This window comes from Rhipicephalus microplus, chromosome 1 (genome assembly GCF_043290135.1).
Source record: "Rhipicephalus microplus isolate Deutch F79 chromosome 1, USDA_Rmic, whole genome shotgun sequence".
Lineage (NCBI taxonomy): Eukaryota > Metazoa > Arthropoda > Arachnida > Ixodida > Ixodidae > Rhipicephalus > Rhipicephalus microplus.
In genome coordinates, this window is record NC_134700.1 from 243,642,147 (window position 1) to 243,664,618 (window position 22,472).

The 22,472-nt window shown below is 45.0% G+C and overlaps 1 protein-coding gene across 8 annotated transcripts; it reads left to right on the forward strand.

Annotated features, from left to right (window-relative positions):
* The first annotated feature begins 1,230 nt into the window (after positions 1-1,230).
* On the forward strand, positions 1,231-22,091 carry LOC119185016 (tyrosine-protein kinase SYK). 8 transcript variants are annotated; one of them, XM_075891888.1, is made up of 5 exons: positions 1,231-1,650; positions 5,460-5,496; positions 7,499-7,624; positions 12,277-12,320; positions 21,056-22,091. In XM_075891888.1, the coding sequence occupies exons 2-5, from the start codon at positions 5,478-5,480 to the stop codon at positions 21,395-21,397; spliced, it is 531 nt and encodes a 176-aa protein (XP_075748003.1). In that variant the 5' UTR covers positions 1,231-1,650; positions 5,460-5,477; the 3' UTR covers positions 21,398-22,091. The 8 variants fall into 8 exon arrangements, with proteins under 8 accessions (XP_075748003.1, XP_075747988.1, XP_075748010.1 ...); XM_075891873.1 differs by having other exon boundaries at positions 1,237-1,650; positions 7,494-7,624; XM_075891895.1 differs by lacking the exon at positions 1,231-1,650 and adding an exon at positions 1,670-1,913.
* The last annotated feature ends 381 nt before the right edge of the window (positions 22,092-22,472 follow it).

Sequence of the window (22,472 nt, forward strand, 5' to 3'; positions counted from 1 at the left end):
GACAATGAAATCCATGGCAGGACAGTGCGGGACAGTGGTTGTGGGAATTGTAAGGCCTTGTAAAATTATGGTGCCGAGCGGTTTCGATAGGCGAGCTGGAGGCAGTGGCGCAGCCAGAAATTTTTTTTGGGGGGGGGGGGTACTTTTGTAGGTAGATGGTTCTTGCTTTCGGATGCCTTTCGATGGGTGCCTGCAGCTTCTTCAGTTCTCTTTGGGCTCTTGGTGGGGGACCTTTCGTCAGCTTTTCACAGGCTGGACTGTAATGGAGATCACAGGACCATTGCATTGCCTTTGTTTGCAGGGAGGGTGACAACATTCTCATCGTTTTGGAGTGCATGGATTGCATTGTTCTCTTCCCTTGACAGGTTGTGGTCACAGTGCTTTCCTCTTTTTTAAAGTACATTGTTGGCCTTATTGAGAAGCACTTTTTCTGCTGTCGAGTTGTCTCTTCTGTAATAGAGATCTTTGGTAGTAACGGATGCACCGTAGTCACATTGACGAGCACGCTGTGCTCGATTGGGGAGAGTTGTCTGCAGTGCAGGTTGGTGACAAACCTGCGTCGATGTTTACCTGCTTGCTACCGCGACTGAAGAAGCAACACCAAGGCGTAGTCTACATGGTGCTGTGTTATAAGTGTCCAGCCAGTTTCATAGGTGAGAGCAAGTATTTCCTAGAAAGAATATGTCAACATAAAACAACGTCAGGAACATGTAAGTGGAACGCAGAGCCTCTTGCAGATCATTGTGAGAAGCACGACCATTAGATCGGCTTTGACGGCGCTTATGTTGTAGAAACAAAAGATTCTGAGAAGGAGGCTCTTGCTGAAGTCCTGACACATTCAAACCACACTTGCAAATGGAAAGCTGAAGCTGTGCATGGTGAAACAAGACTAAGAAAATGCTTTCATGACCATCACAGTCACCCCCTCAGGAAGGGACTGAATCGGTCATGAAATATGTTGCTCTCTCTACAAACTTGTCTGGAACAATTTCAACCTTCTAAGTAATCCACACAGAAAGCAGTCCCACTCTCTCTTTTTTTTTTTTTTTGTGGGTGGGGGGAATGGAGGGCGGGGCTAAGGGCTTTTGCTGATTAAGGGCTTTCAAAACCACTACTCTCATTAAGCCCCCTCCATCAAAATTTCGGAGGGGCGGGCCCTTGGAAACCGCCTAGCTACGGATCTGCAAGCAATACATATTTTTGTCAAAATGTTCACATTTAAATGTCAAAATGTGCGGGCCTGTAACCAAAACCGAAAGTTGCTCAAACAGCCACTCGGCGGGCCCGGCATTTGTTTTGTGAGGGAAGCGGCCTCCTTTCCTATACAGTGACTACATTTAAGGTAACTACTTTGCATGCTAAGGCAGTCACCGCTGTTTACGTCGTTTCCCTCTCTCAGCGATCGGCGTATGTCAATTAGGCCAGGTCACGTAATTCGGCTACAGCGAGCTTTCATTCTGGGTCACCAGCGGCACCGGATACCAGCAGCATTGCAGTGAAGCAGCATGTGCGCCTTATGTGGAGCAACAGGTGGCAGTGACTGGGCGGCGACTTTTCGAGGTCGTCGTGCCCTGTTATAGTGGACGCCTTGACACACCCTTTTCTTACGGCAACCCGGTGCTGCTTCGTTTGACAGCTCTGCGCAATCAGGTGGGCATTCATAACGGTGCATTTGCTTCACCGTCCGTCGTGAGTGCTTAGCACGTCATTCGGTGACACGCTACGTGTGTCAACATCCGAAAGCGGAGCTAGTTTCTCTGCTAATTAGCGTGAAAACTGTTTCCCGAAATTCGGCCTACGTGATGAAACCCCCTTCTTATCAGTATACCTACATGTTCTGCCATAGTGCTCTTCGATCGAAACTCGATACTTGAGGTGCGTGGCTGCTGACAGCACGGAGGAAGCTGACAGTAGTGAGTGTTCATGGTCGTCATATGGTGACTGCATGCACCCCATGCTGGCTGACCGTTCAGTCTGTGGTATCTGCTGTGGTTCTTGGCGGTGCTGCTTGCCATGACGTCTGACGTGCAGCGGACGGGCATATGTTGTCGATTCCGTTCATTACACTTAGTCGACGTTACACATCAGAAAGTGGCCGACTGACAGCTTTAGTAATAATAAGGAAACAAACGCACTGCTTTCAGAGAATTGATACACAACGTCTTTTTTTTTTTTTTCTCGCAATTTTGGGTTGCATATATGCTCGCTTTTCGAGCTGCCGGCCCTCTGTCCGAGTTGGGGAGAGTTGACCTGTGGTTTTCGTCGTTCGGACGTCCCACTCCATCTCCCTCCAGGGCTCCATCGCATTTTGGCTGTTGAGGACAGTCCTGCGGCCAATTTTCTACATAAGGGACGGTGAGCAATGTGCCTGTCGAGGGAAGTAATAATTCCATGTCCATGACCATAAATTTTGTTGAGCACACATTAAAATATAACGAAAACAAAAGATCACTTACTAAACCCTACATGTTAATTATTAACCGCTCATTAACCATGTCTTCGGTACATAAAGCATGACAGCAAACACTTTTCCATGTAGTGAAGGCCTACATTGTACTACAAGCACAAACTTACTTTCTTTTTTTTGGAAAGTTAATAGAATGCACGCAAATTTATACGGCTTGTGCGTCCAGTATTGTAACTAAAGCATCAAGGAAAGTCATAGTCATTTACAAATGCCAAGTTAAGTCCTGAAAAGTGTTGGATGGCTTGAGCTGACATGACCTAATAAACTTGAGAATGTCTTCATAAAGCGAAGATTAGTGACCGAATTTAATGTTTCAGAGTATTCCAAACAAATGAGCATGCATGCATGCATAAATGTATTTTGTTTGACATGTGGTGCAACTCCGGCTTGGAAGCTTCCAAAAATGTGCAGCAAATAACTGCTCCAAACAGTTGTTTTGTTATGCTGTTCCAAAGTGAGATTTCAGTTGCTCCAGAAGCGGGGCCAGAATGGCTTTGGTTAATCACATTACTAAAATTATGTAAAGCATATGAGCTCATCAAGGTTGTGACCTGCCACAATAAAATGCTGTGCCTCAGCGTTCCGTAACTTCTTTGCCGTGTCCATGGGATTAATGTAATAATAACAGGCTGTCCTGTTCTTCAATGTGTTGTTTGTAACAGTGAACATTTGAGCATGTAGACAACGTTTGAACTATTTTTCAGATGAAATCTAATTTTATATGATGGACACAGTCACGTCTGGTGCTTTTAATTATATCCTTGTGAAGGTGTTTACAAGTCTTGCGTCTCGGGCAAGAGCAAGCAGTTATGTGGGCAGTAGAAGGAAGGTCTAATTAATATTTCAAAACATGTCTTAAAACCTTTAGAACTTTGCAGAATGCCTTTTTAAGGTGCTTATTGTTTGCTAATATTGGATAATACTTAGGTATGTAGGGGTGTATTGGATATGTAGGGGTGCACATTTGAGTACAGTGGACTCGAATTAAATGAAACTCTCTTAGACAAAGGTGCTGCTTAAATGGAACAACTGCCTCTAATATTTGTACTTGAATTCTTCTGTCCCCCTGTTTCTCTCAATAGACAAAACGTCTGTGAAACGAGACACCTTTTCCTGATCCTTTCAGGTTTCGTTTAGCAGGAATCTACTGTATTATTTAGTACAGCTGTACTTTAGAGTCTCTTGCTGATTTCCAAATTTACCCGCTTCATTGCACGTCTTGTTGAACACATGGTGCAAGTGATTTTTCTCAACTATAGTTGCCCTCAGATTGGTTTATGCAGTGCAAGCAGGCAGTATCAGTGACGATGGCCATGTTGACCACATGAGTAGTGCATGACTTGACAGGCATGAAGGAGTAGGGTGTGTGGCCCGCCTTCTTGACACTGAAAAGTCCCGCCATCTCCACAAAGTGAATGATGACAGAAGAGCTTGCTTGGAACTGACTGGATTACCTGTGAATCCTTCTTCGCACATGTCCTCTACCGTCTTTATAAAGACTTGACACTTTATTATAGGGGTTATTGTATATACCAGTGGTTCTCAAATGGGGGTCCACGAAGCCATTTCTAAGATCCGCGAAACTCTCACCCACTTTTTAAACTTTTTTTTTGTTTTTACACATGCAACTTTGTTTAAGCGCGACTGTGCCACATATTTATGAACTGCCCAAAACGAAGTGCCACGTTTAATGTTTTTGTTAGCAATAAAAGGCACCTGTTTCATGCTCCAGTTGTGTCAATTTACCTACGTACCCCCCTCTCTCACCTACAAGGGGTCCCCCATCACTTCCACCAGTCCACAAGAGGTCCCCGACACATCCATGGTCCCCGACACATCCGAAACATTTACGCGATACCCCCACCACTCTGTGAAGCTATATCAGCTCGTGTTATAACCTTGAGCACTTAAAGGGACATCAAATAATAATTGCTTTTCGATTTTTAAAGTAGTATTCCAAAGCCATCGTAGTGCTTTTTTTATGCCAAGGAAATGCTTAGTTTGGAAGAAAAACTTTTTAATGGTCCACATATTTTTAACGTAATTCAAGATGCCAGCCTCCAAGAATGGCCTTGCGGTGTAACGCTTGCCATGCTCTCCCTTTACTACATAATGGCTAGCACAGTGCAACACAGCATGACAAAAACATGACTTGAATCATTCATGAGGGTACAGTTTTTCTTTGTACAAATCATACTGAATAATACAAATTGCATATTATTCAGCCTTGTAATGCACTTAAGTATTCTTTTGTCATGATTAGCTTGCGTACTTGGTTATTCATATTGAAAGATTCTTAGGCATTGTTTCATGCAATTAAAATCCAAAACTTCTGAGTATATATTCAGACATGCATCGGGTATGAAAGTTGTAACGGTGTCTCTGTTTCTTCACCATGTCAAAAGAGATGCTGTTCACCATGTCCACAAGAGGTGCTGCATAAGAGAGAACCCTGACTGAATATATGCCTTGCACATGATACAGTTGCACAGTGACAATATTATGTATCACCAGGTTACATTCTTGTTAACTACATTAAGGTAAACTCTCATCCCCAAATGGGTTCTGCTGGTATTTTTTGCCCATTCATTTCAATTACACTGCAATATATCACAGAAGATGGGCAAACGCAAAGCAGTTGATTAAATGTGCTTCAGCGTATATTGGGCACAATTGATAACCCAGTACATTGTGCAGGATAATTAGAACTTCAGTTCAAAAGATATGTATTGTACAATAGCTGTTGGTATTCTTTTCACTGTTTCACACATACAAGCACCCATGATGTGCCAAATTTCTATAGTGTGTAGGGGTGCTGACACCCCCTGTAAAGTTGTTTGCGCCGAGTGGCGCACGTGTCTTGCCCCAAAGCCGCATCTCGGGTGACGACCGCGTGGCGCGCTCGCCAATTCGAGAGCCCACAAGTGAAACAGTACAAAATTTTATTCGAAACAGAATTATTACAATAATAATCACATACAAATTTATGCAGGTGACATGGGCACTATGGATGGAAAAGCGGCCAGTGGGTGAGTACAGGTTTTATTGAACGTTAGCGATACTGAGAACATGGATTTCTCTGAAATATACGATAAACTAAATCCTTAAATATCTGATAGTGATTGTAAACATTTATAGGCTTTTGCGATTATGCAAACGAAAATTTGCACTTTCTTTGAAGCTTGGTCGGTGTTATCCAAAAGCAAAAATCCTAGATGCAGATAACTATTAAAGAATCTTTGGCCCATGTAAAAGTCAGACCCAGGCCTTCTGCATGACAAGCAGGTGTTCTACCATGGAACCACACTAGTGCTTAAAACTGCTTCATTAAGTAAAAAAAAAAAAGGTATAAGAATGTCATGTAGTCGGAAGAGTCTCTGAGGCATTTAACATTGGGTAATGGAACTGTAGAATTGCACTAGCTGTCAAAATATGTGAATAGTGCAACGAGTGAATCGGTTAAAGCTGCCGAATCATTGTAGCTACCCAAGTGTGTAGCTGCGCAGGTGCGTGTGGCACCTTACAGATGCTTGGCTAGTGTTAATTCAAAAGGAAGAATCGTAACGTAGTGGACTCTTTACAACTGTGCTTGCAGTAGGCATTCTAGGATAGTCTGCAATGGCCAATGTTGCACAGAACTTCCTTCCCTTATGACATGGTCGATCGCAATGTGCACAGGACGCAATCGTGTCATCGCTTTCTATTGTTTGTGGCAAAGCTCAGACATGCTTCAAATTGTTTTTTCGTAAATGGGATTGTAAGGAATGGGCTCTTACAGGTAATAACTTTGGTATCACTGACTTAGTTTGTTTCTTGCCATATTGTTGCTATTCATATAGTTATTGGCTTGGGGTGGATCTCGCAGTGAGCCACATTTTGAAAGTCAAGCTGCGCCTGACTTTGTGTAGTGTGCACTATAGTGTTTGACACCCTTATGCTGAGAGGTTTTCACTGCAGCAGTAAAATCATGCTCATGGAGCCGAGCTTACTCACTGGAAGCTGCTGTTTTTGGATGTACAGCCGCAGCTACGTCTGTGTAGAGCACGCGAGCCATCGCTTTTTGCTTTGCGGCACAAAACCTTAAGGGAGTATCGGGCTCTGACACGGTAAGCCTGACAAATAGACTACGCATGCTCCTGATACACCACTTTAGACCCAGAAAGTGCCTCAAGCTTTCGTGCCGCCGGGTGAAAACTGGCTGCTCGCGTGCTCTACACAGATGTGGCCGCGGTTGTACATGTGCCTAAAAAAAGTAAGAGATTTAAGAAAATATTTAGTGCCATTACTCATTTGTAAATGTGTTTTATAGCTCCTGTGAAAGGGAGGTTGTCGGAAAAGGACATTGCAACAAGCCTTCTGTGAGCAAGTAACTCATCCCATTAATCTAAAGAGCTGAAAGCTACTGAAACCATAAAATTGTGGTTTTGTTGAATTTATTATACCCTTATTGGCCTCGGTCTGTGTTCCCAGGTAGTACTGAGTCACTCTGTGCTTGTGTTGTCAAATTTGCTTGAGGTTGCATGTTATGCACTGAAAATGGATCTGTGTTTCAGTGCATGATGATGTGAATTCTATAACAAGATTACCCCAGGTCAACCCAGTGTGAAATCTCTAAAAGAGGCTGATCTGCAGTTCTGTTAACCTTTAAATATTTTCGATCATGTGCCATGTTTTGTGATTCTTTTCAAGATTGGGTGCCCACCAGCGCCATCCCATCGCTACCCCTGTGGCACAATCACTACAGGCCTTTGGCTTGAGTTCACAATGCGCACACCACACGTTCTGGCTCCCTTGAACTGCACTTCCCCATTTTCGTCGTGTGGCTACTGCTTCGTCTGCAACCGGCACCCATTTGTCCGGAAACCAGATTTGACTATCCTTGGCACTCGCCTGTCATCGGGACCAGCCCTAAAACAGCTCTGCTGTTAAAACGAGCCCAGTGCTTGAAATCATTGCTAAAAGTGCATGCTAGCTTAATTTTAGTTTTTATAAACTAGATCTCTTGCATTGAAGTCTATGTGTGCAGGACAGATGACGACAGTTGGAGCTGGGATACAGACTTTGAAGATGATTCTGGATATGAGGTTCCACTTCAGGCTGGAGACTATGAGCCTGTTGGCTGGCCTTCTCAACACATTGCGAAACCTGAGAGACCTGGTGAGTGGCTGTGAACTTTTCTACTGGTTTCAGGCAAGGCTGGAAAAATCATAGGGCTCTCCTGATTTTTTGTCACCTGTACAAACATACATCTGCTTAAAGATGCCATTGTTGTCACACCCATAGGTTTGTGCACAACTTTGAATAATTTAAGAAAGGTGCTAAGCAGGTGCAGTGCCAGTGGGCGGCACAGTGGGGCAATAGCCCCCTCAAATTTCCTCATGCCCCTCCTTTGAACCCATAAGAGGAAATATTTAAAACACGATGCATAGTTTCTCCTCCCTGTGCTCCTAAAGAAACTATCTAATCGTGAGTGCCCCCCCCCCCCCCTCCCAGTGAAAAAGTCCTGGCGCCAAGTGTGCCTTTATTCATTCTTATGCGTCTTGCTGCTGTTTATTGCCTAGGATGATGTCCATTCTGACTCTTAACAATAATAAGGTCCTTTCTAATATAGAAAGTAATGACACCCTCCTCTACTCCCATGTGTTCCTCCTCTATATTCTCTCCCGTCCAGCTTTGCACTCTGCGCGTGTTTACTCATGAAGCAGTACACGGAGACGAGGCACAAAAGAAATGAGAAAGACACCGCTGTAGTTGTAACTAGTTTGTTTCGCAGAAACACTATTAGTATACAATATGTGGTGGCATTAGAAAACTATGATCATCGTGAACTGGCATTCGCTGTCTTCGTCCGCTGCTTCATGTTCTGTTTCGCTTCCAAAACACGTCAGCCGATTGTTTCTGCATGAGATGGACAGAAAAGGAGAGAGTGGAGAGAAAAAGGAGAGGAAACAGAACAGCGTATAGTATAGCATAGCAAGGGATGTGGAATAGAAGTGACAGTGAAGAGGTGGTGAGAGGGTAAAAATAGTATAGACTTGTATAGTGCAGTATAGCAAGGATTGGAAAAGGAAGCGAGTGTGAGGAGGAGAAAAATCGTGAAAAGCAACGCCACAGTTGGAGTGGTACACACCACTTGTGTTTTTTTTTCTTCTAAAGATAAAAAAAAAAGGCTTGTCAGTGCTGTGGAGGAACTTGAGCTATGCTGGAACTTCACAGAGAACACAACTTGACATGCACGTGATAGCGGTGCCGCTGGCGCTCGGCTAGCAAAAAAGAAGTGGGAACAAAGTACAGTCTGCCAAATCTTTAGCTGTTGTGCATGAATGGCAGTTTTTTCTGTGTATCTTTGCCATACGACTGAATTAAGTTTCAATTGATAAAGGACAAGTGTATGCCCATAAGGCACATGTCCACGAAGCAATTTTTTGTAACTTCGTTCCATAATATGGCAGTGGCAGAAAAGTGGCCGCTGCGCTCAATAGCTAATGTTTTGGCCGACTGTACATGTGAATTGTGTGTAGTGTTTCACTATGTGCCAATTGCTTTGGCTAATTTTAAAGAAAAATTGAAACTATGTCAAGTGGACAGCGGGACATACGAGTCCCACTTGATGAAAGTGGTATAAGTAGACAATGGGACATATAGGCTCCACTTTTTTCTTCTCAGTAACGTTTCTCTCATTGTGTCCACCATTGGGTCAATATTGTGTCGAACAAGAAAACGAGCCCTTCATTTTACATTTCTTTCCTTCATTCATAGTTATAAAAGCAACGATAATTTTTTTGCTTGTCACTGCATTGTCAGACATCCAAACTTATTGTGTTTGCAAATTCTTGGGGATCATAAAAGTATTTTATCTTGTTTCTGACAAAGTACAGGCTAGAAAAATTCTTGTAAGCAGCTGTTTGCAAAGAAGTGTGGAAATTACAGTTTTTCTAACAGGCTCATTTTCCCTAAAAGTGCAAACTGAGAAAAATGAGTTAAAACATTTCACAACAAGCGATTTGTTTCTTACTGTCAAAATAAATTGAAGTGCCCTGCTGCATAGGTAGGGCCTTCCTCATCACTCATCAGCACGGCACTGTTCTGTGTCAGTTGCATCCAATTGTCTTCATTTCTTTTGCAACTTTCAAGCCGTGAATATTGCTCACAACACGTATTAAATCACAAAACGAACCACCCACTGATCGCAGCGACCTTGCAGGAGAAAGAACAGTCAAACAGAGTAGCGCACAAGCCCAGCAGGAGTAACTCAGAATTGGAGCTAAACGAACTGGGGATAGTCACGTGATATGTTTATACCAATTAGAACTTCAGTTCTGGTTTTTCAGCAATTCTGCTTTTACCATGGCTAAAAATGGGCATTTTGAATTTGTGTGTTCTTTAGTGTACTCACGATGTGGGGTCTTCCTTGAATAAAATGTGGGAAGTGCAAATGTGCTAGAACTGGCTTTCAATTTGAGTTTGGCTTCTTGCCCGCTTTAGAGCCATGTCTTTAAGTGGGTGTTTTAGAGACACCTTAGACAGCGAATGTGTGCCACCATCTCGCGAAAATAGTTTGTTTTTTTTTTCTTCTGCTGCACAGATAACTAAACTTGGTGAGGATGTTGATGAATGAACCAGCAATCCAAAGCTGAAATTTGAAAATTTAGATTTCTCACAGAAATAGTTTAGGCTTGCCTCCCCCCTTGACTGTTGTACAGTAATAATGGTTAGTGGAAACAAATTGAAGTGTGTAAAAAAACAATTTCGCCGCCTGTAGGGACATAACCTCTACAACCTTCAGACAACACATGCGATGCACTACCAATTGAGCTGCAGCAGCAGTCGTTTTGGCATCCACTTACTTGGGTATGTATCTGTACATGTAATTCTAAAATGTTAGCATGATTTGCAGCCATGTAGGTGAGTATGCAAAACCAACGCCTCTTCTATTTCTTTCAATGCCAGTGCAGACACGTGCTTTTCAATGGGAGCCGTCGGTTCACCTTAATTTAGGGAGTGGTCGTGATGCGGCGCTGTATGAGGGGTCGAGCTGCTCGCGTCACACGTGCTTTCTAGCGCTTTCCTGCGGAGATGCGACAGACATGTCCTTCTTTGTTGCCCGAAGCAATCCCGCCGCTTCATCACAGCACTCTCAATATCGGCGCATGCAGTTGTGTTGCAGTAATGCTTCCTCATTAGTTGCCCGCATGGTGCTACGAACGATCACATGCTATCTCAAAACACTGTATCTTTTACAGAGCTAATATTATGAACACAAGGAGTGCAAAATGCTGCCCATGGATCCCTATGCATCTGAACAAAAAATCGCTTCATATGATTTTCGTGTTGAAGCACTACATGCTGGGCTTCTCTCCTTTATGACCGCAAAGCACTCGCGAAGGCTAGGGGTTGGGCGAGAGCAGGAAAGGGCTAGAGGAAAGAATCGCGAACGGCTCGATCTGGTGCATGTGGCTAGCATTGATAAATAGAGGAGGTGCTGGCAAAACTCCTTTTTTTTTTTGCCAGCCGGCTACATGTTGCTCATGATCCATAAAGCATGAGCTTGCAGCCGACCAATAAACCATCAAGTCTGCTGGAACGAGATCCTTGCTATTAATGAACAAATGAAGGGCTTGTTTCGTTGTTAGACAAATCCTAATAAAGGCGACAGACAATGAAACCAACATGTTATTCTTAGGTTCTCGGCTTGGTCTCTACTGGTGGCTGAGTTGTGCTATCATTCACTTTTTTTTCCTTTCCATTTATGTCATAATGACTGCACTATGGCGAGACTACAAATAATGTTGATTATACGTCCCTTGTTGGTTTCGTTAGGTTGTGTCTAGCTAAAAAACAAGCCGTTGATTGATCTCCTTTCTTTCGTTCATGCATCTGTGCTTGTGTGATATGGATATTAAGCTGTCCACTAAAATATTCTTAAGGGGCCCTGCAATACTTTTCCAATTAATTCTTGAAAGACTTAGCTGTCAGTGTAAATTGCCTTAGTAATTGGATCACAAAAAATTTGTAAATTCATCCAGCATGAGAAAAGTTAGAAGGGTTCCAAGCACATTTTTTTTTCTGTGTCCTCACGAGTGCTCTGGAAGTTCAACAAACAGGCATGATTGAAGAGAGGAAGCTACGTTAATAAATATTCTGATTTGTATAATTTCCTCCTTCTTTGATTCTATTAGCAAGCACGAGGCGTCACCACAATGCGCTGCCCTGTGCCAGTTCCATTGTTGAGCAGAAATCTGCTCAACAATGCACAATACAAGTTACAGACTTGGGCATGAAGCCTTTAAAGTATGCCACCTAACACGAACATAGGAGAAAGTGAAACTATAAGCAGAGGACCGTCAATAAGACCTGAATTACTAAAACAAGTATAGTTAATTTCTTTGTATTTTAAATAGAAAAACATGCATTTTCAATTCAGCTTAGAACACACAATCTAAATATTACTGAGAACGTTATTGTGATGATGACACCAGCAAATGACTTTGACCTTCCCGTCTTCTATGTACGTGACACATCGACACCAGAGTTTTTCAGGAGGGAGTGATTCCCAGCTGCCTGTGAAATTAAATCACGAATTTTCTTCTGCATGCCATTTTATATTATTTGTGCATGTTTACAGATTTCTGATGACTATTTGGCAGCATTTTCAGACTACAGTCAGAAAGGTGTCTTGAACACATTTAAAATGTTCAAGAAGGAAGGGAAGGGCAACTGAATATAATCATATTGACTCCTATACTCTAACATGAAAAGATGAAAGAAACATAATTGAAAAACTATGCCGTTGCGTTATCTTCTCGCAGCTGGTACCCTAAGCCGTCCACTGCCTCCAGTGCCACGTGTACAGGTGAGCCTTGTAATAAACCTCTCTCTCTTCAAGAAGTAGAACGTTGATGACAATGTCTCAGTCTGACTGCTTTGCAAAACTCAATTTAGTTTAATTTGGTAGATTTTTTATGCTTTTTTGCTTTAGTATAGTATACTAGATTTTTTTTTTTTGTAATATTGTCTTAATGCATAAAGAACAGAACACCAGGACCACGGTACGTCCAACAAGCATACATGGCATTCTTTGAATATATGTGCCAAGCTCGTCAGAGGAATCCACTGCTGGGCCAGTTTTCACATCAGCCTCCTTTTCGAGAAAATGGTCGCTCATGCATTCCAATTTTTTTTCTCTTCAGCCAATTTTATTGATACCACCCCCACCTTGACAACTTTCTGTACCTTACGTGTTAGAGCACTGCCCGCGGGATGGCAGGCTTTCTCCAGGTCGCATGGTTTTGCAGTGCCTCTGGAATCGACGCACCTTTGACCAAATGGTGATATCGTGATGTTGTGGTGGCGTAATAATATCATGATTTTTCGGAACCCTCGTTTTGACATCGATGGCCACTTTTTGCATCTGATGAGGCTTCAAATGCTTTTGTCTCAATGAAAACAATAACAACAAATAAATAGTGCTGCTGTGTGTGTTTTTGTTTCAAAAAATTTGTGAAAGGAAGGCGGGCATGGAAGAATACTGCCACTACATCAAACCCTATTGATTACTGCATGCCAAAGTGTGTGGTCTTCATGTAAATATATGTGTTTGTGCGTGTATATATGTGTGTGTGTGCGTGTGTGTGTTTCTCATCTAAATATGGTGCAAGTATCTAAAACCATTACAGCCGCACTTCTTGTGGTGTATTTGAATTCTGGCTGTCATCGCTGACGGTCCCTAAAGGCAAGTTTACTCTAGAGCAACATGACACTGATTTTAGTCTGCCGAATGTCTTTGGGAGCATCTTTTGTCTTGTCTTCACCCTATTTACACTGCAATGACACAGTCTGCCAATTGTATCTGGAAGACTCCGTCCGTGCCTGGTGGTGCTCACAGCCTTTCGTTGGCCAGTTCTCTTGTCACTCTGGAGGCACACACAGCGGCACTGACTAAACTTGCACAAAGAAATTGAAAGAGGGCCGCACCTGCTCCCAATTTTCAGCCATCCTCCCTGCGTTGCCATTGTCTCTAACGGGCTTTGTGGTGCAGCCCCTGCCATCCTCCACGGTGTCGAGGGATGGGAGTAGGAACAGACAAAGGTGAAGTGAAGAAATGACTTCTGTAGGATGCGCAAGATGACCATTAACTCTCGTGCGGGGCATCCTTATCCCCCCGCATGATTTTTGTGTTCGTCGTTAGAAGTGAGACACGGGCAAATTTTCGCTCTACCACTGATCTTCCTACGACCTGTCGACGACAAGTCTGCCAATGTGTTTTGCTGGTGTTTGTGGTCCGCCATCATGTTACACTACGACAACATGCTGTCTTTCGTGGCGGTGTCGTCGTTATCAGCCTAGTGTGATCGACAGTCCGGCGGTATTGTATGCGGGCAACTTGTCGGCCGACCGTCTGCATCTTCCACGTGTCTGCATTAGGGTCGTGTCAGTGTCGTGTCAGTGCTGTGTCAGTGTCGCGTCTCTCTAGTGTAATTGCACTTCTATGCTACCCTCATAAAGCTATCTATTCTTTAGGCTGTAACAGACTTGCAATGAGACTCGAGGTGGTTGCAGTCCACATAGCTTTCTATTTTGCCATCTACAGACCCTCAATTTAAAACTCTTTTGGAATTCGGACAAATCGGGCAGAGCTGCTAGCGGCTTTCTTGAAGAACAAATGCTCCAAGGGCAGCATTTTGAGAGAACACCAAGCTGGCATTCTGTGCATGTTGGTATTCGTGCCGACCGATTGTGCGCCCACGCGCTCGCGACCTTCGGCGTTATCGTAGCTCTGGCCGACTGGGCTCGCCCTACGTCATCTCCTGTCGCCGACGACCTTCGACGACAGCGCAGCTCTGATTTACTGCACCTGCTCTACGCCATCTACAGACGCCGACAACATCTCTCGCAAGTGTACCCCGTCCTCGGACTCCAGTGACCGTTCTTCCATCTTTCCTGTCTCTCCTATCCCCTCAGTTTGTTGTTGCTTCTTCTTCCTCTTTTCTATACCTTTACTTCTACCCTTTTATCCCTCCTCACCCCCATCCCTTGTGAGCTCTGTGGCGGTGTCGCTCACTGAAGCAGACAATAACGGGGCTCACTTTTCTCTTCCTTTCTCTTAAGAACCACTCCATCTATATATAACAACAGTAAAGGTGCCTTGAAAATAATGACACTGAGAAGGAACGTACTTGGCACTATGTGTGTGTGTTTGTGTTTTTTCTTTGTTTTCTTGTCTCTGCTGTGCTTTTACTGTTGAATCCCTTTTACTAGTGCATCCCTTCAGAGCTATTCAGACTGAACCAACCTGGCATGCTGCAGGCTTGGTGAATAACGAACCTTTTTTTTTTCTGTTAATGTCTCTGACAACTGTGTCACTCACTTTTCATAAAGTGAAAAGCTGTACATGCTTTCATGGACAGAACGGCCCACTTCGGTCTGAGTGCTGGGTTATGACTAGACAGAAGTTGTCAGTTGATTGATTGATCGATATGTGGGGTTTAACGTCCCAAAACCATCATATGATTATGAGAGACGCCGTAATGGAGGGCTCCGGAAATTTAGACCACCTGAGGTTCTTTAACGTGCACCCATATCTGAGCACGCGGGCCTACAACATTTCCGCCTCCATCGGAAATGCAGCCGCAGCAGCCGGGATTCGATCCTGCGACCTGCGAGTCGGCAGCCGAGTACCTTAGCCACAAGACCACCGCGGCGGGGCTAGTCAGTTGTATTGACCACACATTCTTCTAGACTCGGTTGTGCTTTTGCAGGCAAGTTACCAGTGCGTACTGCTATCGAAAATCGCTTGCCACTTCTGCATTTTCAGTGGCTTCACCACTATTTGATTTGGAAGCATTTCGCCTCCATGCATGGTGCGTGCCTGCATGTGTATTATGTGTACAAATAATAGATCAATGTGACATTTCCATTGTGCACCCACTTTCATAAATTGCAAGCCCACGTCCTTTCTCCTACTCAGGGAACAAAGGGCAGAGACACCATAGTGGAACCCAACGAAGGAACATTTATTTGCACATAGTAGGCTCTCCAGCCGAGTTATACACAGCAATCCATTGTAGTGCATGCATGCACGCATGCACACGCACACACACTAACTACATGATCAATGACTCTGCATAACTGGAGAGCAAGGTAGTAATTTTCACTCCTACTCAAGCCTATGTTGCCCGCAGGTCAAATTTCGCAAGTGCACCCGGGAGAATGAGAAAGGATCTGCACTGTAGCACATCTCATGGGTCTCTGTGCTCTGCTTTGATGTGCAGAAAAAGCAAGGAAGAAGAAGTGCGTTATGGCATAATTCTGCCTTGAACAACTCTCGTTTTTTCTTAAACTGTCAGAATTCCTGAATTTCTCTGAACAAGCGGAACGGAGGACGTCACCCCCCGGGATAGGGTACCATCTATCCAACGAGACCGCGGGACCCAGCCGTTTGCCTAATGATGTATTGAAGGTTGGTGACCGCGTGGGTGCATCTGCTCCTTTTGATGATTTCACCGACAGCTCATCAGTGGAAGAGATGGAATCGGAAGCCAACTTCAGGACATTCAATATCCGCCAGTTGAAAAGGAAGCCATCAACAGCAGAGCCACAACCGGCATTGGACAAAGACAAGCGGTGTTTCACCATCTCGTATGTACCCATCTGTACATCAGACAACCTGAACTCACTCAACAGGCAGTAATTGAATAATTATTTCGAGCATGTTGCACCCGCTCAAGTGAATTAATTTCGCATGAATAGCAGAAAAAACATATTATCAGTTGATGTAACAAACAAAACCATTCTTGACAGACTGAAGGCCGTCACGCAGCTCGGAAGTATCTCAGTTCGCGCATTCCTCGCTCATGGAAAAGAAACAACGACTGGCGTAATAAATGACGTCGACGCTGATATCACGGATGCTGACCTTTAGAATCTTGTGACATCGACAGTCAGAATTGTGACCGCTTCGGGCAGTCTCGCTGCACCAAACTTTTATTTGATTGTGAGACTCTGCCTCCTAGCGTGAAGGTTGGATACGTGAGACATCCTGTGCGCCTTTATGTGCCACGGCCTTTGCAGTGTCACAAGTGCTACATGTTGGGACATGTAAGCGCAGTGTGCAAAAGTGAGACAACTTGCCAGCCTTGCGGCGGATCTCATAAGGTGGGAAACTGCGATACTACTGTTCCATTGAAATGTCCACACTGCTCTGGTGCACATGAAGCAACATCGAAGGAGTGCCCGAAGAAATTCGGGTTCTGCGGAAGATGGTCAGAGACAACTCGACACACAGCGAGGCTGTCACGTCCATCCGCCGACATGGATGTCGTTCAAAACGTAACCAGCGAAACCATGGTGCACATAGGACATGCATCACCATCAGCAACAGATGCACATACACGTGTGTATTATCAGGCGGCTACACCCATGTTGTACGTACCACGTCCCAGGGATGCTGAAAATGGACCAACGCCCGCGTTGCGCGCCGATGCTTCAGATACTGAGTGGCCTTCACTACCGTCCGGAGCAATAAAAAAGACCACATCATGGGCTGCAACTTCAAAGAGGGCTGAAAATGATAGGCAAGACACTGAGAAGAACCGAACTATGCTGAAACATCTACTAAAATCTGTGCGATTCTCAACGAGCTACAGGTGCCAGGTGCGAAAACAGCAGTGCAGATTGTCAACGTGCTGGAACCGCTACTGCTGGCCCTTCCATAAACAATATGGTGAATTTCTTCGATGAACATGTGCACACCTCTGCTATAATGCAGTGGAACGCAAGAGGTTTGCGAAGCCGATTGACTTTCGACAACGGATGTTTAAATACAAATTTCTGTTCGTTGTTATATGTTAGCCGAATATGATGTCGCCGTTTCGGATTTCTGGATACGTCACTTTGTGTTCACGCAATGATCAAAATCCGAGCAAAGTAATTATATGCGTAAGTCGAGATTTAACATACGTGAGGCATGCTGTGGCTCCTCATGCTTCTAATGACTATATTTGCCCATCTATAAAGCACAAGCGACGTTCATTATCAATCATAGGTGGATGTACCCTCCTAGAAGCCACATGGACTGTTCCCACCTCTTGTCTGTGCTCCAAGCTTGCCCTGGACCACATGTATTAGTTGGGGATTTTAATGCACACCACCCTCAGTGAACACCCGCGATAGGGACATTGCCAATTTTGTGCTCAATCAGGGCCTGATGTCCATCAACGATGGCTCACCTACTTACCTCCGTGGCTTATCGTACAGCAGCTGTCTGGACGTATGTTTTGTGAGCAGAAGTACCACCTGTTGGTTCGTAGACGTTGAATCACATGGAAGTGACCATCTCCCTACATATATAGAGCTAAAAGGATTCCGTCGTTCGGCTCCCCTGCCTGTGAAAAGCGTAGACTGGCCAGGATTCTAAGCTTCTGTAAACGCTCAGTGTGGGAACATTCAATCTATATCTGAAATAAAAAGCCTCATTGCATCAGCCTTAACAATGCATGCAAAACTTGTGAATGTATCACTACTAAGACCACAACTTGACGCACAATATGAATACCTTCGTGCAATCCGTCGCCGGGCAAAGAGGAAATACAGGAGGTCGAAATCGCCATTTGACCTATCTACAGCACGCCAAGCACAACGACATGTATTGCGACTCCTCGATAAGCTCGACAGGCAACGGTGGAGGGTATTTTGTGGCTCTCTTGATCCCAGAAAACCCATATCTCAAATATGGCAAATTGTCCGGAGCCTTCAGACGCCCAAGCAACAGTTGTTCCCTTTACGAGCTTTGGCTCTAAAGCAAAGTCGCAGAAGATTACTGCCACTTACCCATAGGTATGTCCTCCTCAACGATATCACCTTCGTGTTTAGCCTCACCGCCATCCAGTGACGATCGCCTCGACTTACCATTCACAATGCACGAACTTGATGCTGCGATTTCTACGTCCCGACGCTCGTTCGCACCAGGGCCTGATGGAATCACTTATTCGGCTCTATATCACCTCAGCCAGGAAACAAGGCAGGCTCTCTTGTCGTTCTACAACTATGTGAAAAACGGCGACAGTCCCAGAGAGCTGGCAGTGCAGCCGCATAGTGGCCTGACTGAAACCAGGCAAGTGTTCACACGAGTTGTCTTCCTATAGACCCATTGCCCTAGCCAGTTGCATCGGTAAGGTGATGGAACGCAGGGTGCTGGCAAGATTGGATTGGCTGCTGGAGAATAATGTTGGCTTACCAGATTTTGTAAATGGCTTCCGTAGGGGTCGATCATCTATAGACGGTGTTGTAGACCTAGTTTCTTCTGTTGAAAAGGAAAGACAACATTGGAGATTGGTAGGGGCCATTTTCTTGGACATAAAGGGCATGTACAATAGCGTCCATCATGAGGCCATTCTTGATGCACTTGAAGACATTGGCGTAGGTGGCAGACTACATGCATAGATAGTGAGCTATCTCAGAGGACGTACCATTTTTATGTTAACATCTGACGGCGACACGACCAGGCACCTCGTAAGCCGTGGAGTTCCGCAAGGCGCCGTCCTGAGCCCCATGCTTTTTAGCATAGCACTTATTGGCCCTGAAGCTGAGCTTCCCGACGTCAGAATCAGTGCGTATGCGGACGACATATGCATATGGGCATCTGGAGCAACGCGACCACAACCGCGAGTAAGGCTACAACAAGGCACATCAGTAACATCTAAATACTTATCTTGTCAGGGCCTGGAACTTTCAACAGCAAAATGTGCTGCATTGGCATTTACGAAATATCAATGTCGCGGTACCCAATCTTCGCTGACGAAGCAGTGATTCCCGTGGTCATGCACCACCGCTATTCAGGGGTCGTCATTGATCGCAACCTGTCCTGGTCAAAGTATGTGACTGTGCTTCGAAACAAACTAATAAGTTTTGTGTATGTTCTTCGTGTTATAGCAGGACTGAGATGGGGCCCTTCGGAGAAAAGTCTTCTGCAGTTATACAAGGCATTGTTTGTGGGCTATATAAGGTACAGCTCACCTGTGCTTTCCAGCATGCGGGCAACGTGCCTTCGTACTTTAGAGAGCCTTCAAGCACGAGCACTGAGAATATGCCTTGGCCTGCCACGGTGCACGTCCATCTCTGGCACTATAGAGGAGTCCCGCACCTACCCTATACAGGTTTACACGTCCTGTGAGCCTCTTCGAGTGCACCTTCGTCTGCTGACCCAACATGCACAGCAACCATTGTCTTCGCTACAAGTGGACCGACCAGGCTGTGCTTACTCGCGATGCCTGGATACGTATAGGCGCATGGTCCCTTCAGGCTTTGCACCTGCCGTAATCCCTGCAGTGCCTCCATGGACATTGACTAAACCGCTGGTGTGCCTGCACACACGTGGAATTTTGTATAAGTCGCGTGTTTCTTATATTGCCCTCAAGCAACTCACTTTGGCACCTTTGGTTGACCGATACAGTGACTCTGTGCACATCTACACCGATGGATCCGTAACTTCGTCCGCCTCAGCTGCAGCCTTCGTGATCCCTCAGCTCGGTATTTCCCGACAGTACAAATTAGATCAGAGGTCATCTTCAACAGCTGCAGAACTTGTTGCTACTCAAGAAGCCATAAAATTTGTGAATGACCAAGCACCGCATAAATGGACGATTCTGTGCGATGCAAGATCGGCGCTTCAAGCTATCCATTCTTGCTCAAGAAGAGGTCAATTTTACGCGTTAGCATTAGGAATCGTCCAAGCATTTGACCTAACACACAGGAGTGGTCACTTGATTACACTCCAATGGATTCCGGGACACTGCGGCCTGGTTGGCAACAAAATAGCCAATAGCGAAGCAAGAGCGGCAGTATACAACGCTCCTATGTACATCAAAGTACCTTATTCGCGAAGTGACGTCAACACATTGTTGAGATCGCTCATGCACTGCCACTTACCAGTCGCTACCAGATCATCGGAACAAGCGTCTGCGGGAAACAGACCCCGGTATGACTTTTCGTCTTCCAGATAAAATCAGCCGAAGACATGCTAATATACTGCACCGGATTCGCCTGGACGTCACCTTCACTCGTCATTACACCCACTTAATCTGACGTGCAGACAGCCCGAATTGTGAGCGCTGCCAAGTGCGCGAAACTTTAGCTCACATATTTTGTGACTGCGCATTATACATGGCGCAAAGAAAAATGCTAACTGCAACGTTGGCTAGCATCGGACGAACGCCATTGAGTGAAAGCCACATATTGTCAGCAATGAACGACCAAACAGTGTCAAAAACTGCTACAAAGGCTGTTTCAGACTTTTATCAAAAGCTCTGGACTAGATACTAGACTGTAGGGTACTATGCTAAGTGGCTACTGTACATACGCACCACCTCTTCTTGTCCCCATCATCATCCTTCACCTCTCTTTTCTTCCCCCTTCCCTTATCTCCTGTGTAGAGTAGCAGCCTAGAGCGAACTAGCTCAGACCAACCTCTCTGCCTTCTAATAAATTCTCACACCTCCTTCTTTGATGTGCAGCCATTCTCCACAGAGTCTGGCCACGTTGAGCTGTGTTCATTCTAAGAGTGGACATCAAAGACATTGCTTTCATTTGCAGCGGCAGGAGGATTCTGGTGCAGACCCCCCGTGGCTGGTGCGCGTGGAGCGTGCCGAGGCTGAGCGCCTCCTGTCGGGTGCTCGAGATGGCAGCTTTGTGGTGCGGCCGAGTCGTGGGGAGGCTCCGTTTGCTCTCAGCCTGCGCTTTGGTGGCCGGCCCTTTCACTTACGTGTGCGGCGGCGCACCGACGGACGCCTGGCACTAGGCAGTGAGAAGCCGTGCGAGCGCAGCTTCGACTCATTGGGCCAGCTGGTCGAGCACCACTGCCGTGAGCCTATTCTGTTGACGTCCCGGGGCTGTCCTGCAGGCCGTACAACCCTTGCCCTTCCTCCGCTAACGTGACGGCCATCACTCGTTGTGCAAGTACGAGTATCGTAACGGTAGACAACCATATCACTGCGTCTCAGGTTCCTTACCCCAACGAGACATTTTGTGACCCTTTCCCAGCCAGCATGGCTGTCTTGTGCCAAGATTTTCTGCTCTCTTGCAGCTGCATCATTTGCCTCTTGTCTGGCTGTGCCATGCTTGTTCGTCTTTCTTTACAGATTTTTTTTTTCTATTTCATGACAGCAACTTCACAGACCACTGAGTTGATGAATGTGTCATAAGGTAGCATAACAGAAATCTACCTTCATGGCACAAGGTGTGCAGAGATATACTCAGCTGTTTCTTTCTTTCCAAAGGTACAGTTCTTGCAGATTGAAACTGAACTTTGTTTTTTCCTATTAGTACAATGACTGCTATACGGAGTTGCTTATGATAACAGTGTCGTGTTTCTGCAAATCTGGCCACAAAAGGTAATCTTGTCTATGATGCAAATGTCCAAGTCAGAATTAAGCCGATCTGACATGAACTGTCGACACTGGAAATGAGATCACGATGTGCCTCACTTGGTCCTAATTTATAGCTTTCAGTCTGGTGCACCACGAGATGCCGAAGACATTGCGCGTGCATAATGAAGTCCTGATGTAGTCCAACTGAATGTGCCTTATGTATAATGTCCTCATGTGAATAAAAGTGCCTTCCCCTTCATGTATCCTTTGTAGATACTGTACTTATACTGCGTAGTCTGATGGCTGTGGCTCTGTTTATTTTGGTTTGTGGATGCATTTTAGAGGTTTAAATGACTTTTCTATTGCAAGGTAACTGAGGCCTTATATGGGCACTAACTACAGGACTTTCGACAAGAAAACTTCAACAATGTGGGAAAAACGCTAATGGCTGAAAAGAGAGTCAACACGGGCGAGTGCTAACTTTTAACAGATTTGTCATTTGGAAGACACATATGTAGCATCCTTCCATTGATTTGCACAAGAATGTAGTAGATTATGAACTGAGGCAGAACTGCTAGCCGGCCTAGTGCGAACAAATTAATAATTTAGCATCTCTGCGTGTAACAAACAAGGATCGAGGAAGA